This window comes from Dromaius novaehollandiae, chromosome 14 (assembly GCF_036370855.1).
Source record: "Dromaius novaehollandiae isolate bDroNov1 chromosome 14, bDroNov1.hap1, whole genome shotgun sequence".
Taxonomy (NCBI): Eukaryota; Metazoa; Chordata; class Aves; order Casuariiformes; family Dromaiidae; genus Dromaius; species Dromaius novaehollandiae.
Window position 1 is genome coordinate 11,665,440 of NC_088111.1, and position 16,123 is coordinate 11,681,562.

The window sequence follows — 16,123 nt, forward strand, 5'->3', positions numbered from 1 at the left end:
TTCTGCTTTGCAGGGCGGCCTGCTTTGTGTTTTGAGGGAGAGACAACCTCCACATCAATTTCAGAACCATAACTCCGAAAATGTCTCTCCGTGTTATCTTTTTTTTCCCCCTGAGACTTGGAATTCACTACCAAATTAAAATGACTTGGACATTATTTTAGCAGGTCTTCAGGGCACTGCGATTTTTCCCTGTCAGCTGTGCTCCCAGGGGTTTGCTGTGATTTGAGTACCCAGCGTCCTGGAAGAGCTCTTGCCGACTCCGTCTTTGCTGCTTTTGACCTTTAGAGATGGAGCCCAAACAGAGCTGTGAGTCAAGCCGAAAAGCTGGTGGCAGTACTATGCACAGCTGATTTTGGGTGACAGTGCAGCTGCCTGCTGGGGTGGGCTGGACTGACTCACTGTAGAAGTGAGGAACACAAGCGTGGGAGGAAGACAAGAGCCCATCTGGGATCTGGATGAGAGTTGGACTAAGGGAAACAGGCTGATCAGGGAGAAGGGCCAATTTTTGGTGGATCTGGGGCCTATTTAGCTTCAATCCATCCTTTCAAGTACTTTGGATAATTATAACCAAAATGCTTTGTTTAGGAGATGGTGGAAAGAGCCTAGAAATGATCACATATTTTAAGCCCCGTATTGGTTAGTATGGAAGAAAAACACCCACTAATTAAAAGCTGTGATACATAGAGTTTACTTACGTGAAGTGAAGAATGTATAAGATGATTTGTTGGAACTAGAAAGTTTTCACCCGCCCGTTCTGAAGAAGTCATAAAACTCATTAAGCGCCCAGCCCTGAAGACAGTTGAACATATGAGCAGGTATGTGGGAGCAGTCCCGCTGGGCTCATTTGCACAGAAATTTTTGCAGGACTGGGGCATAGTATGTACCAGTTATGTTGCTAATGTGCTAAGACTAACATTTCTGCTACTGTGATGTGAGCTTTTTCCTGCTGCATTTGCAAGCAGAATTAAATTTATCCCCTACTGATGATGCCCTTCAGTGCGCCTCAGCAATATAAATGCATTCTTCTTCTCAGAAGGGTTGGTTTTCTTCTACTGGAAGCACTGTGAAGGAGGAAAATATAAAAACTCAAGTCTCTTCTCACCGCTCAGAAGATAATGCCTGGTAAAAACACAGAGCATTGTGTTTCTGCGCTTTGCTTTTAGAGTCAGCTCCCCTGACTGCTTTAGTTCCCTTAGTTCCCCACCCATTTCTCAATTAAGTCCTGCCATCAAGAGCTATAGCTGGTCAAGTGCAGTTGGCACATCTACTCTCCAATCTATTGCTCTTTTGGCCTCCATTATACATCAGTGATCTCCCATGACAGACACGACGCTATATATATCGGGCATGCCTTACTCGGGCAAAATTTCTACTGGCAGCATGGCTTGTAAATCAGCTGAGGGGAAATGGTCTTTGCTTTCATGTAGCTTATCAAGCATTTGAGACTTCTAGCTTGAAGTTCGCTTAGCTGTCCTGCCTTTGTGGGCTCATCTGGTACGCCAGGAGGGTTCTCGAAAGCTGCTTCATGGGTCTGGGGTGGGCTGCAGTGGAGGTAAGAGTCAGGGCCGTTGTTCTCTGTCAGACATACAGTCATTCTAAGCCAAAAATAACAGAAAGTGTTAAAATTCTGCCCAAAGTTTTCATTAATTTATAATAAAAACCTGCAAGTCAGCAGATGAAATAAAATGAAATGAAGTGGATTATGCATAGTTATTCCATCTGGGAGGCATAAATTCTTAGACCACATCTTACGGGGACAGAAGGGGTGCTCGTGTGCTTATGTGCTCATGTAATTTGACTGCTGGTACAGCACAGGTTGTGAGACTCCTCTGAATCTGTCCTACAATACTTTTCTAAATACCAAGTCTTGATTCAGAACATTTATACATCAGAGGATTTATCACAGTTCCTCGGTATTTGATGTCAAGGTTGATCTTACTTCCCTGTGAAGGTATTGTTCTTCTTCTTGAATCTTTGGTCTTCAACTCTTAGCGTTCTCTGCAGTCCCAAATCCCCACAATTTCCCGTTATTCCTGGCACCCTGTGTAACCCCCCAAGCTGTTCCAGCAGCGCCCAGGCGCCTTAGGGAGGGTCAGCCTCCACACACTCGCAGGACTGTGCTACAGCCTCCCTGGCACCTCGGGATCACACCTGCCAAGTGCCAAAAATGTCCTGGTGCGGGTGAGAGGCTGTGGTAGTGTTACAGGCAAACGCATACCTTTTGGAAACCTGATAGTCAAACAGGTTTTAGAAAGCGCATGTTTAACTTTGTGGTGCTCCATCCATGGTATGATGTGATGCAGCAGAGGGGCTGTGGGCTGCAGACCTATGCAAGCCCTTAACGTGAGAGTGGTGTTGTAGGACACCAGCCACGTAAAATCATCTCTGCAAGAAAGGGTATTATCCGTGCTTGAAATTCAGCAAACTCATGACTTTTTCAGGGACTCAGCTTTGTCCTATGAGGCGGATATAAATGACAGCATCATAACCTAGTCCAAGGGTTGTCTGAAACTGCTGTAGCCGAAATGCCCACTCCATGTTGGCATGGCGCAGGGAGAAGGCGAGCACTGGGCCCAAGTGGGCAGAGCCTCGCTCAGCACTGCGCTTCCCAACCGGCGACGATCTGTGCAGCCCTCTGGCTGTGGCCGCAGCAGCTGATACAGGGGCAACACACTGTCCTGGCAGTAGTAGTGCTAAACCTACACTGTCATATATCACCTTTTCCCCAATCATTATGACCAGTCTATACAGACAGTATAGACTCTGCTGTATTATGGATTCAAGTAATTACAGTATGAAAATCAGGTTTGTGTCTTTCTAACTGTTTCTTACACATTTGTATTGTCCTTCTCCCTAAATGATCGATGTCTAATTAGAGGGAAAAGGGATAGCTACATTTCCTAATTAGAGGGGAAAGGGATAGCTAAAAATTGCAGGAGGCTGCTTGAACCAGAAGACACTTTCCTGCTGCATGTTTCCGCCTTCAGTTCTGTGCGAGCATGGAGGTGCTCTTGGAAGCCTTGGTCCCGCCGGTGAGCCCTTGGGTGAGGATCTGCTGGCTGTGGGAAAGCGGCAGTAACACCACTTGTGCAGGATGAGGGCCTCGACTCGTAAGCCAGTGTGTGTCCTTATCATATTGTTTCCTTTTTTCTAAATCTTTCCTGGCTTATGTTTAGTGACCGCCCTTTGTTTACTTGTTTATTTATTTAGAATTACAGCTTCTCCAGACATTAGCCAGTCCTTTAAAATACATTTTAGGCTAAAGTAACTTCATAAATAATTCACACTGGCTGCAGCTAAATAACTAGGATGTTGGTCCTTTTCCACTGCTACCCTGTCAGGGTAGAAAAGTACATCTATAGCTTAAAAGCAGTATTGCAGGCAAGCAAGGCATTCCAAAGAGCTTATTAAAAGGTGAATGAGGTGCCTTGAATTTAATTTTATGATTCCGAGGTAAGATGGTGATCCAACTATTTGAATGTTCATAAATATTTCTACCTAAATGTTTATTAGTGTCATCTTATTATGATTTTTGAAATTTTTAAATTAATGTGTCCGTGTGAAATATTATATGAATGTAGCACTGGTTTTAATATGTCATTAGCTGTTTTTTCAAGCATGCACACAGAAGAAAATTGACAATGTATTTAACTTCTTACTGTTTCTCCGTAGCTGAATTTCTAGTAGAGCTATGGAAACAAAGAACAAGCATTTGATGGCAAATGTTAGCGAACCATGTGCCACTAATTATGTGCCAGATGTGACATGCTTCACTGTGTCTGGGCTGAACTATGCTAAAGTACTGTGTCCTTGAAATTGCTTTTCTAGGGAAAATTTACTATTTTTTTAATCTCTGCATATTGCCGCTTATGATTTGACTTCTGTGTGTGATAAATGTTAACTGGCAGCACTGGAGCTACCACATCTGACTGCCCAGCGATTTTTCTTATTCTGTATTTAGAAGTCTGTCCAATTAAGTAGGCTCTGAGCTAGCAAATATTTTGATAATTCTAAATAGGAGGAGTACTTGATTGCTTTCCTACTTCAAATCAAAAAAAGTACTTAAGCAGTGGTCCCCAAACTTGTGGCTCAGGTGTTCAGTGTTGTCTGCAAAGCTCTCTCATTTGGTTCTGGTTTTATGTTGCTAGGGTCCATGGCGCGAGGAGGAGCAGCGAGAGCTTGCTCTCCGCCTGGTGCTGCCCCGGGTGAGCACCTACGGCGGGGGACCAGGGGCTGCCGGGCTGCGCCAGGTGCCACGACTGAACCTGGCAAGGTGGAGCTCCCAAAACACAGTCCAGGTAGGATGAAGCTCGTTAAACTTTTGGCTAGTCCGAGATATGTTTCAAGTGAAGCTGAACTGATAAATGATTGTAGATGAAAACAGTCAATGGCCTATGCTTGGGTATGCCAAGTTTTTAAGTGCCTGTGTTTGAAGATTGGATCTGTACCTGAGCTGAACCTATTCGCAAAAGTTCCTGGGAGATTAGTAATGGAGACTACTAAAGTTAGCGCAGCACCTTCCATTTATTCAGATTTGTCTCAGCAATTTTCTGGACAGATGGTCAGAAGACAGAGCACAAAATTCAGGAGACACAGTAGCAAAAATGATAGAGCACATATGTCTGGTAGAGAGAATGGAAACAATTTTCACAGAGCAGTAGCTGTAGTTGTGACCATAATATGGGTTTCAGAAACTTCTGTCTCTAAACTCTTCCATCCCTTTTTATTTTTTTCTCAATAAACTATTTCTACATTCACTGTCCTTTTAAGCTACAGTTTTTTCAGAAAAAAAATTCTTACAGGATCTGTCAGATATGTTACTAATACCACGGGTAGGGAAGTCTTCCATGTAACAGGCTTATTTTCTGCATTTGGAGCCAACTTCAGGGCGATGACTGGACTGGCTGCTGTGCTGGTGAGTCATTACCGTGCCGGTGGCTTTGGTGGCGGTGGCCACAGCCACACAGAACAGATGCTTGAGTTCAGCACATTTAGGTGGTGAGGTAAATGCGTCTGCGCCCTCTTAGGAGACTTGCAAACACACGGGACAATAAACACTATTGAAATGTGTATGTGACAGTAAGCAAAGCACTGTAGAGGTAACTGCCATATAAAAGCAGGTGTAATAATTACACACACATAATCATTCATTACTGTATTATGACAATTATGAGCTAAGCATAATAGAGCATAGATTTTGCACAGAGCAAAATCCTTCAGTGTCACTGGCTTACTGTAACAGACCAGCTGCAGCTAACAACCTTGTTACATTTTGGATGTAAAAATATGTGATGCACAAAATGGAAGTAGCTGAACAGCCTTCGTAGTTAAATAACGGTGGTTTTACTTCAAAGAGAGAGATCTAACCTGCCTTTTGCAACCCCCCGTAAAGGGCCTTGGCTTGTAGCCCTGCTGCAGGCTTCCCCACTGAACGTGGCAGCAGTTTTGCTTTCAGCTGTGGCTGGGGGACTGGTTAGCGGCACGGTGGTCAGCTGAGAATACCGCATGCAGGCGGACTTTGAAAGGGAGATTTCCCAATGCCAGAACAGAACAAGAAAAAGGAAAAGACTAGGGATGTAAATGGAGAACTCTAGTTCTAGGCTTGTAGATTCTTTTCCGAATAGTGGTGCAATGAGAGGGAGGCTGCTTTTCTGACAGATCACTCAAGAGGAAATGGGGCGAGGGTTTACTCTTACGTAGGCACACACTTAGCGCACACCTTACTTGTAGTATATACTGATTCCAGGCAAGTATGTTGTAACTTATGTTACCCGGCCACCAAATTATACCCTATAAAAGGACACACAATTCAGAACAAAGCTGACACTTCCTCCACAGATAAAGGAGCTCATGCGGTAGAGAACTTTGTGTGCATGGTTTGTGAGTCCATATGGCCCAGGCACTGTATTTATCACAGCCATCTGAGTGCTTATTTATCTTACATAGATTGTAACTGCATAAAGTACAGTAACTAAATTGGGCACAGCATACCCCCACTTTCCCTATATCCCTGGTGTCTGAACTATCTATTAGGCTACATATTCATGCTCCCTCTTGGACTCTGATTCAGTCTTGACTTCTATAACGTAAAATGGAGAAGAGAGTGACTGCATCTAGATACTGTACTTAAGGTTTTCTCTTGGCAGAGGGGAGCCTGTGCATAGGTGTCCCACGTTACATTCACTTACAAAGAGCATCAGCTGAATGTGAGCACAGACTCGGACCTGCTTTCCTTTTTTACCTGTTGTTTTACAGCCCCACTTCACCGCTCTCTTTCCTGGAACCCAGCACGTGGAAAGGCCCATCCTTGTGGTTCTGAACTTCTCTCGTGTACCTGCCATTACAGCAGAGCTGTCCTTGACAATGTCTTTTCCAAACATGCTCCAGAACTCATTAGTCTTTTCTGGTGCTGAGACTTCTCTCAGCACAGACAGCTATAATTGTTACTAGTGTTTATGCAGGGGAATGATGCATTTTACCATACTCTTCACAATGAAGTCGCTGTTTTTCTATCTGGATATACGGTGCAAGCCTTTGGGCACTGCCACTTTAAATTAACAAACTGCAAAAAAAGGGAAAGCAGTGTTCACTAAGGCAGATGCTGCTGAATAGTGTCTGCAAAGATCATACAGATATGTAATCAGCATTCTTTGTTCTTGCTTAACATGGATTACAGTAACTTTGATCATTGTGGACAGGCAATTAAACGTGAATTCTCAGACCCGTTTTGAAATTAAGAGAGAACATACGGTCTTTGGCTGCCTAAGCACAGGAATACCAAGCAGAAGTAGAAAGAAATATTATCTATGTGAAGTGTATGTGAAACTATCACTGGGATTAATCTTTACAGGGTTACTGTCTACTTTTCAAAGTGGAGGTTGCATAGCAATAAAGGGTTCACAAAAGAGCTTCAGGAATGATTTAGCACAGGACTAACAGAGCTAAACGTATTTAGCTTATCTGAGGAACAAACAAAACCTTGAACATTTACCAATACATGCATACAGAAGGCTCTTCCTACTGTACCAACTCTTTAGTCAGAAAAGGCATAACAATATCCTGGTAGAATGCTAAAACTAGGTTGAATAAGATTAGATAAAAGGTGATAATATTTAACAAAAAATACATAAATAACTATAATTTATTAGGGACGTGGCAGATTCTCCATTATTTGAAGCCTTCGGATACCTTTCTGAAAGCTGTCATGAGATTCAGACTTTATTGCCTTGATCCAGTAAGTACTAGAAAACACTCATTGCCCTACATTATGCAAAGATTCAGACTGAATGATCATTTTTGTCCCTGTTGGCCATGAAGACTATGAAACAGAATTTTTCAACTTGAAATCTTTCCATAAATCTTCCTCCTCATTCTAAATATACAAGAACTTATAGCAGGGAATGGAGCTGTTGCCTCTCTTCCGGTTGTGGAATACATTACTCACTTCAGCCTCAAACCTACTGAACAGTTTCCTTCCCAAGAATGTCATACACAAACTACAGTGAGTGCAGTCCTTCAATAAGGACTGCTAACCTCTGTTCTCTTTAATATTTTACTGAAACCTTTTACGTATTTTTCCTTCCTACATTCCCCAGTTCCTTCTGTGATTACGTTAATTATCCAAATGCATAATAATCCCAAAGTTTTACCTCTTTTTAATAAGAAAGCAATTACGTCCTGGTAATTGTGGTAGTGGCCTTAAAGATGGAAGTTCTGTTCTGAATTTGTTCAGAAGCGGCAGATGACTTGAAGTACATCATTAACCTCTAAATGTAGTGAATAATCCCTGTTTACCTTTTACCCTGCCCATGGGTTAAGGCCTGTGCTGTGGGAGGTACCTCTTTTTGAGGTATTTGACATCAAATTGATCTCTTTGCGAGTTCTTTGCTGTTTGTGGTTCATGAGGATCCTTTGGAACATTGCACAAGAACGTGGATCTGTTTGTACACACACACGTTGAAGACGGAGCCAAAGAGCAACATTTAATGTTTATTAAGCCTTTTCCAAAAACACAGTCAACTTGAACTTGATTGTTTTAGAGTATTCAAATATCTGTTGCACATTTCAGTGCACTGGCACTAGCAGTAGAGGCAGCAGCACTAGCAAAAAGCATTGGCACTTAGAGCAGAGATTCAGAATGCAGAAGCTGCATAGATTTCAGATGTCATACCCATATTTTTACTGTTGTGCTATACAGAGAAGGTACTCATCAGACATGGTACCAAACTACAGTCAGACAGCTTCACCTTGACTGCAATACGAAACTGGTTATTTTATGCATTGCTACTGGTTGGTTGTTTCTGGTGTGAAAGAGACGGAGGCTTTCTGGTGAATCTTCCAAGCCTAGAAGTATGTGTTTCAGATACCAGTAAGCATAGGAGGTTCATTTACATTAAAGATTTGCAATAGAAAAATACATTTTAAATTCCCATTTTATCAAATTCAGATTCTAAATCTCCACAGCTCTCCTGAAAAAAAAATGAAGCTGCAACTGTACCTGATACGAATTTGTCTTCTCAATCCATTTGCTCTTAGAGAGGTCCCATGAACTGGAAATGTCACTTGAATGCATGCCCAGTAGCTATTGGCAGAGCATTCCCTCCTTCCTGAGCACCTACTTGATGTCTAATCCTATTCGTTTCATTCTTGTTATTGAAATCTGCAGTGTTCATCTGGCATTAAGATCAGTGCAATTCCATTATATGGTCATAAAATACAATTTTCTATGATTGTTTTTGAAGCAGAGAGGAAAAAAAAAGACATGAGGATGAGTCTCACCTAGCTCATGTTTTCTGATGAATGTACTCAATTAGTGATTATTAAACTCCCATTATAGAAGCAAACATAAGTTTATATATGTGTCAAAATTAGTCTCCAGAGCCAAAGAAGTGTCAAGAAATAATAAAGTCTCCAACAACTAAGGAGTTAGGTCCTCAAACAGAATAAACTGAGAGAGGCAGGAAATCTTTAGGAGGTACATGAATTAATGCACACCGAGAATTTTTCCCAACACAGCTTCATTGTTTTGTATTATGTAAGCCTGAAATTTTCACAAGAACAATCAATATTGGCAATTACAAAGAAAGATTTTATATAGGAAAAGGGACCTGGGTTACTTAGATTTCAAGTACTTAGTAACTACTGAAGAGAAACAGAGGGAATGAAGATTAGGCAGAATCTAAAGTTTACTGAAATATAAGAACTAATGCTCCCATTACATGAAAGAATTGTACTTCAAATAATAGAAACAGGGAGGCGAACGCTGAAACCATAGCCAAACAAACATGAAGCCAATGCAGGACTGAGCTCAAGTTTCCAAGCAAAGAGCTAAAGTCAGAAAAGCCTACAGCAACAAGGCACAGCTTGTATAAGCTTTTAAAACTTTTAAAATAAAAGATGGATGTTCCATTTATTAAATACTCCTGCTGAAGAAATGTGCCTGAATTATATAGATCATGAGGACAGACTTAAATTCTTGATTCTCCTGGGGCTTAGGTTTTACTAACTATATCTATGCAGAAATAATTTTCTCCACCACTGAGTTGCAGCATAACATGGCATACTGCTTACAGCATGTAGCAAAACAATCACTCTCCTTGTAATGTCATTATTTGCCAGTTCCTTTTTCCAAATGAATTCTATTAATCATTAAACACTTAAAGCATAAGCAAAATAAAAATAAAGGCTGTAAAAAAAAAATCAAATACAACATTAGTGCACCTCATCTGAAACTTTTAAGTATAATGTAAGACACCATGTGGTAATGTAACTCTCACTGAATAAAACAGACTTTGAAATATAATTCTGATTCTAAAAATATTAACAGAAAAAAAACCCTGAAATTCCCTCTTTATCTTGAGGACTTTAAACATATACACACAATAACAATTCAACAGCTATAGCAGCCTGAAAACATCAATTCACTCATCTTCTCTTTTTTAAAATAGACAGATAAATTGCAATTAGTTCCTCTGTGGATTTCCAGTCCTACTGGGAAGGCCAGCTTCAAGACTGCCCAGTTCACACTGGGGGGTCCAAGCAGCAACACCCACAGAACTACTCCCATAGGGACATCTAAAATAGACCCCAAGCAGGAGATTCACTTGACCAAATACAATAATCTACAATGAAGCTATCTACACCGGAGCTAGTCCCCCGAGGGTGTGTTATTGAGAAATGGGCACTTAGAGTGCGTAATTCATCTCACCCTACAACAGCAATCTAAAACTGCCTGTTTGCCCCCGCTAACAATAGAGGGAGCTGCAACTGAGTATCCACCTTGTAGATGTCCACACTACAGATCTCTAAAGGCAATTAAAATGAATTCCACTTTAAGACGGTAGACAGGTGCCCTGTTCCAGGTCTGCCTGTGCCAGCTGAAGATGAAATAACTGCAGTGACTTGTCATCTGTGAGAGGGAAGCTACCTCCTCCATCCGTCTGCCAGCAAAACAGGCTGCAGAAGCAGCCCCCCCCCCCACACACACACAATTTACTCCCTTCCCATCTGCTGCAGTCAAAGCCATATGGGCTACCACTCTTGACCTCTGCGCTATACTAACCAAGCTGATTTTACCTGGAGTAGATTGGGCAGTGCTTGCATGATCCCTTTCCCTGTCTGAGCCATGCAGCAGCAGGCTCCTGCAGTGACAAACAGTTGCAAAAGAGAATATATTAAGTAGTACAGCTGCCTGCAAAAGGAATGCACTTTTACAGCCTAAGTAGGCTCTGGTTTACCGTTTAGACAAGACTGAGGAATTCAGACACTCCCCAAAGTGGTTTATTATTCATATAGCAGAGGGTTGAGTCTTACCTTTCCAGTCATCATCAAGATGTGTTAAATCACATACTGTTTCAAGCTTACAGCTTAGTAACCTCAAGGCATAAAATCCCATTCTAAAAAACTAAGGACTCCTTTATTAGTGTGCTTTGAACTTACTGCAATTACAGAAATTTGCACAGTTCTTGTTTGGAGATATATTTAAACATTTAGAAAATAGTGGTGAGTACACCTGTATCCAGACCTGATTCTCGGTTTGACAAAGCAGGCCTATAATTAATTTTCACCTTTTCCTAGTTTCCTATGCATAGTTACTATATGCCAGTGTCTCTTATGAACAGAAATGTTTAAAAGCTGCTTGAAGAAGAAATGTTGCTTATATATAGCTGGAAGAAGCTCCTTATATATAGCTGGATTGTTTTGAGATGGATTCTGGCATTCACATTACTGTCTGTGTCATGCTCTTTTTCTTCAAAATCTTAATTATGTCTTGAGCTTAATGAAACAATGGAAAAGTGGCAAGACTTCCATGTGCTCTTTAATACTTTGTCCCTTGAGCGACACAGGAATAAGCAGTAGACAGCTATGACAGCAGCTCACAGCACAGGTTTAGTTAGGTTCTGCTGTGTGAGCTGCTTATGAACAATGCTTCCCCCAAGTGTGAATATGCAGTATCCATAACGAATCCCAAAGAGTGCTGGCTGAAGTAAGTTATCTTCATTCTCCCAGTTAAGGTAGAAGATGTATAAATATATTTCAGGTTTGTACATCCTACAAAATAATTTATTTTCTATATAGATTTTAGTGCAGAATAAAGCAAATTTGCCCCTATAGAGAAATGGCCACTACTTTTAGATTATTTTTTCTCTGAGTACTACAGATGCAATGCCACTTTTTAGATAAGAAGTCCATTAAGTTTTGATCTGCAAAAGCAATCCTGCGCTGATAACAATTGTAAAGTACGACCACTGATGATTTAATGTTCTATTCCCCCTTTTCTAGCAATTACAAGTTGCTTGAAAATTAAATTACAGTTAATATTTCTCCCCAGTGAGGCTGGCTGACATGATGTGCAAATGCTTACACTGCCCTGTAACAGTCAGTCGTCCCCAGAGGAGATGGGCTGGCAGCATGAAAATAATTAAGTGCCAATATACAATTGGCCTCTTTTATGAAAAATAAACAGGCACAAAGACAAACTGTTCCACTGCTTATACTAACCAAGAAATGTTGGGACGACTGTTTATTCTAAACACAGCAATGAGGCTGCAGTGCAGTTTTCTGGCTTTCATAAACTCAGTTTCCCAATTTCAAATGGGTTCAGAACTAAAGTTCTTATTTCTCTGATGGTTCTTCATCTGCATTGACCTCCTCTCTTTGGAGCCACACAAATGCTGACCTTGCTGTGCCATCTCCACTCTGCTGGGAAAAGCAAATGAAGGTAGCCCAGAGAAAGCCACAGAGACCAGTGTAAGCTGTTCTCAGGTAAACAGGGACCAAAACGAAGTTTGACAGCTGCATTGGAAGGAGAGAGAGTTCAGTTAGTGCTCCAGGCATTGTTAGGTCTTAAGCCTACACACCCAAAAACTGCCCTGACTTCTCATTGCGTTAGGTATACCGTGAACGCACAGGATCAGGTCTTATGACAAAGAAATGCTCACCGAGTTACCCTGAAACTCACCTGCACAAAAGGCCAGTACATCAGCCCGGTCTGAAATGGAAATGAGTCATTGTTACTCTTAGGGACTTCAACCACAAAGATTCATTTTTCTTACCACATTTAGCAAAGACTAAAATATATCTGAACAAAGTTAATAAAAGATGTTCAAATGTAGATTAAGCTGTTTAAGTTAGAGGGTGCAGTAATAAACTGCTGCCACCTTCACGAGCTGCAATGCTAAGTTTCTCAGAAATATTATTCTAACTGATTTTAAATACAAAGCTCTAAGCACAGTAAGTTTTTGTAGTCACCTGACACCAGATACATAAGCATATTTACCAGATGGGTGAACAAATGTTTAAATATATGAACATTTGTTTCAGCAATGAATGAAAAATACCACTGAACACTATTTATTTCGCACTTGCAGTGCTCCTTCTAGTTACTCATGCCTGTAAGGTTTTCTTTTTGCAAAAATCATCTGATAATTTACTCAAAGCACATAAGGTCAATAGAAACCTTATGTTTTGATAGGATATAGTGGGCACTGTTTTTAGAAGCATCCTCTATAGTAATAAAAATAATCCTTTTTACTCTTTTTATCCTGCATATATAGTTACACCATGTGAAGAGAAATGCATACTGAATCACAGTTCCTCATTCTATTGTATTTTTCTGCTAATCTGTGTTTCCTCTTGGGCCTGGGAAATCTTTAAAATTCTTCATTGGCTTGGCTCTGGGATAGCACAAATAATTTTTTCCGGTGTATACTGAAATGTTAACTAAAACCAACTATTTATATCAAAGTCTTCTTAAAACAGGGGATTGTGTTTCTGTAAGTGAGAAAACTGTCAGTGAAAAGAACAGGCCGAAAATGATACCTAAAAAAGATGTCTCTGTAACATTTTTAACAGGTGTTCATGTAAGTGTCGTCAACGGCATTACTAACTAAACACTGGTGTGTGGGTACTTCTCAAGACAGAAGGTAATATAATCTTGGGATATAATTATCAGTGTTGTATTGTAGGGCGCCTATTCTAACAGAGCCAGGTGCAAGTGTTATGTGTATATATGGTACATTTTTGGAATGGCAGCATTCCACCCATCTGGCAGCGGTGACTGCTCCAGTTCACCCTGACTTAGATGACTGCTGGTACCAAAAGCTTCCTACAGATAATGAAGTGAGAGGAAGGATGTTGGAGGAAGGAATCATACTTTAAGTACTTTATCCAGTAATATGTATTTTGTGCTTAACTGGGAGATAAGCGAACTGCTTGCCTCACCTTATATGTATTCCAAAATTTCTTTCGACAGTCTGAAAAAATGTCCTCTTTCTTCTGAAGGATGCTCATACCTGGTGGCAAGATATTTAAGACAATCAGAAAACTGCAAAAATGAAAATGTCCATTTTTCTAGTGATAGCCTAAACTCTTCTCAAAATATGTTACTTGGAAAGAAAAGCTGGTATGACTGCAAAGAGAAAATACCATTCTGACCACTTAATATTGTTACATCACATCTCCTCATCTGTTGACTTGGTTCACAGTATTGACACTATAGATCAACTGGAATATACTGTACATGTGGTGATCAAAACAGGTCATGTAAGTCACCAGCGGCATGGTAGAGGAACAGATATGATGCAAGTACCTTTTCCATCCAAGAGATAGATAGGATGAGGCATTTTGCACGTTGTTGAATGGCCAGCGGAGGCCCAGATCCTCTAAGGAGTTTAGATGCCCACAGCCCACTGAAGTCAGTGGAAAAGGGCACCTGATTTTGTTGAGAATTTGGGCCATAACCAGCATGCTATTTTTTTTACCATCACAAGTATCTACATAAAATTCTAGAATTGACAAGTAGAACAGCTCCAAAACCTACTTGTTTAACACCCCACACACAGCACTTCAAAATTTTAACAGAATCTATCTGAGCCAAGTTCCACTTGATTGTAGGAGAACAGAGCCCCAGAAGAAGCTCCCATCACTACAGCCAGGGCCTGACAAAGACAAAAGCGGTTTGACTTGAAGTTACATATTAGACACACGCAAATGGGAAATAAAATGCAAATATCTGAAAGTCAAAGTAGGGAACCCTTTAAACAGCATGGCATGTGATGGGAATCGTAAGGTGCTGAATTGAGACTACATGTCTTTCTAAAAGATGTAGCAGTTCTTCAAAGGTCACGCACCTGACCTGGAAGAGGGGACCTATATTAGACAGAGGAGTTAGATGACATGGCTGTAACCAGTCACGCCAGAAGCAGAATCTGCTCATCCGCTAATAAAGCGGGGCCGCAACCTGGCTTAGTCCGACTCAGGTTTCTCTTTTTCTACATATTTGTGTGCCGCAAAGTTGAGAGTATCTCTCAGCTGGCACATGGATAGTCCGCCAGCACGTCATATTGCAGCCCAGTTTGGGGCTCTCAGCTTTGCTGTCCGGCACGCGGTCCTTCGAGTCCCGTTGGCCCTCGGACACTTCTCTGCTCACAGCCTGACACAGGCAGACACGACTGTGAGCCTAAAAATCGGGTGCTTGAAGTCCTCCTTGGCTTCATTTCTCTCCAAGGGGAAACCCACCGGCTGCCCGGCCAGGGCCACCAAGCGCCAGCCTCACGACACCACACCAGAAGCGCAGCCGTCTCGCTCCCGCTCCGCGCGAAGCTTAACTTAAATGAGCGCCTTGCTTTACACCGGTCCCTTGTATTGTGCTCGGCAAGTGGCTTCCGTCCTTGCTTTTGAAACAGATGCGAACAGGTGGGACTCTCCTCTCGCTCCCCAGCGTCCCAGACCCGCGGCCGCAGCCAGCGGCCGCGCCGCCCCGCACTCACCCGTGTAGAAGGCGAGCACGGCCACGGGGGCGCCCAGCAGCTGGTCGCAGAGCACCTTGGCGAGCACGGCGGGCGGGCGGCGCCCGGGCAGCGCCCGCTCCAGCGCCCGCAGCCACACGTAGCTGAAGTTGCCGTGGAAGGCGAGGGCCACCAGCGCCACCCGCCGCGTCTGCGCCCAGTCGGGCGGCGGCCCCCCGGCCCCCCGCCGCCGCCGCCGCCACAGCTGCTGCGCCGCGTCGCCCGCCGCGAAGAGCCCCGCGTACAGCAGCACGTTGCAGAGCCAGGGGAAGCGCCGCACCCCGCCGCGCAGCGCCGCCGCCATGGCGCGCCGCCCCCCCTCCCCTCACGGGCCCGCCCGCCGCCATGGCGCGCCGCCCCCCCTCCCCTCACGGGCCCGCCCGCCGCCATCCACGCCGCCCCCCCTCCCCTCACGGGCCCGCCCGCCGCCATCCACGCCGCCTCGCGGGCCCGCCCGCAGCCCCACCCATCTTGTCACGGGCCCGCCCGCCGCCACCCACGCCGCCACCCGGGCCCGCCCGCCGCCGCCGCCATCCGCGCCGCCTCGCGGGCCCGCCCGCCGCCCCCGCCTCCCCTCACGGGTCCGCCCGCCGCCATCCACACCGCCTCTCAGGGGCCCAGCCGCGCCCAGCCGCCGCGGGCCGCCACCGGCCGGGCCCCGCCGTTGCCTAGCAGCACTTATTATCGCTTACTGTTTATTATTATTGGTCGTTGTTTAAATTAATGTTCATATTAATTTTACTATTTATACCCATTATATTCTTCAGTATTCCCTGCTCTCGTGAGTGGGTCGCGGGGGTTTTCCCAAGTTTGCTGATGTGCTGTGGCGGCTCCCT

General features: G+C 43.4%; 1 protein-coding gene across 1 annotated transcript; it reads right to left on the minus strand.

Moving 5' to 3' along the window:
• Positions 1 to 7,969: 7,969 nt before the first annotated feature.
• On the minus strand, positions 7,970 to 15,719 carry MPV17L (MPV17 mitochondrial inner membrane protein like). The gene is made up of 4 exons (XM_064520350.1): positions 15,270 to 15,719; positions 13,723 to 13,793; positions 12,461 to 12,490; positions 7,970 to 12,294 (listed from the first exon to the last, which is right to left on the minus strand). The coding sequence occupies exons 1-4, from the start codon at positions 15,589 to 15,591 to the stop codon at positions 12,115 to 12,117; spliced, it is 603 nt and encodes a 200-aa protein (XP_064376420.1). The 5' UTR covers positions 15,592 to 15,719; the 3' UTR covers positions 7,970 to 12,114.
• Between the last annotated feature and the right edge of the window lie 404 nt (positions 15,720 to 16,123).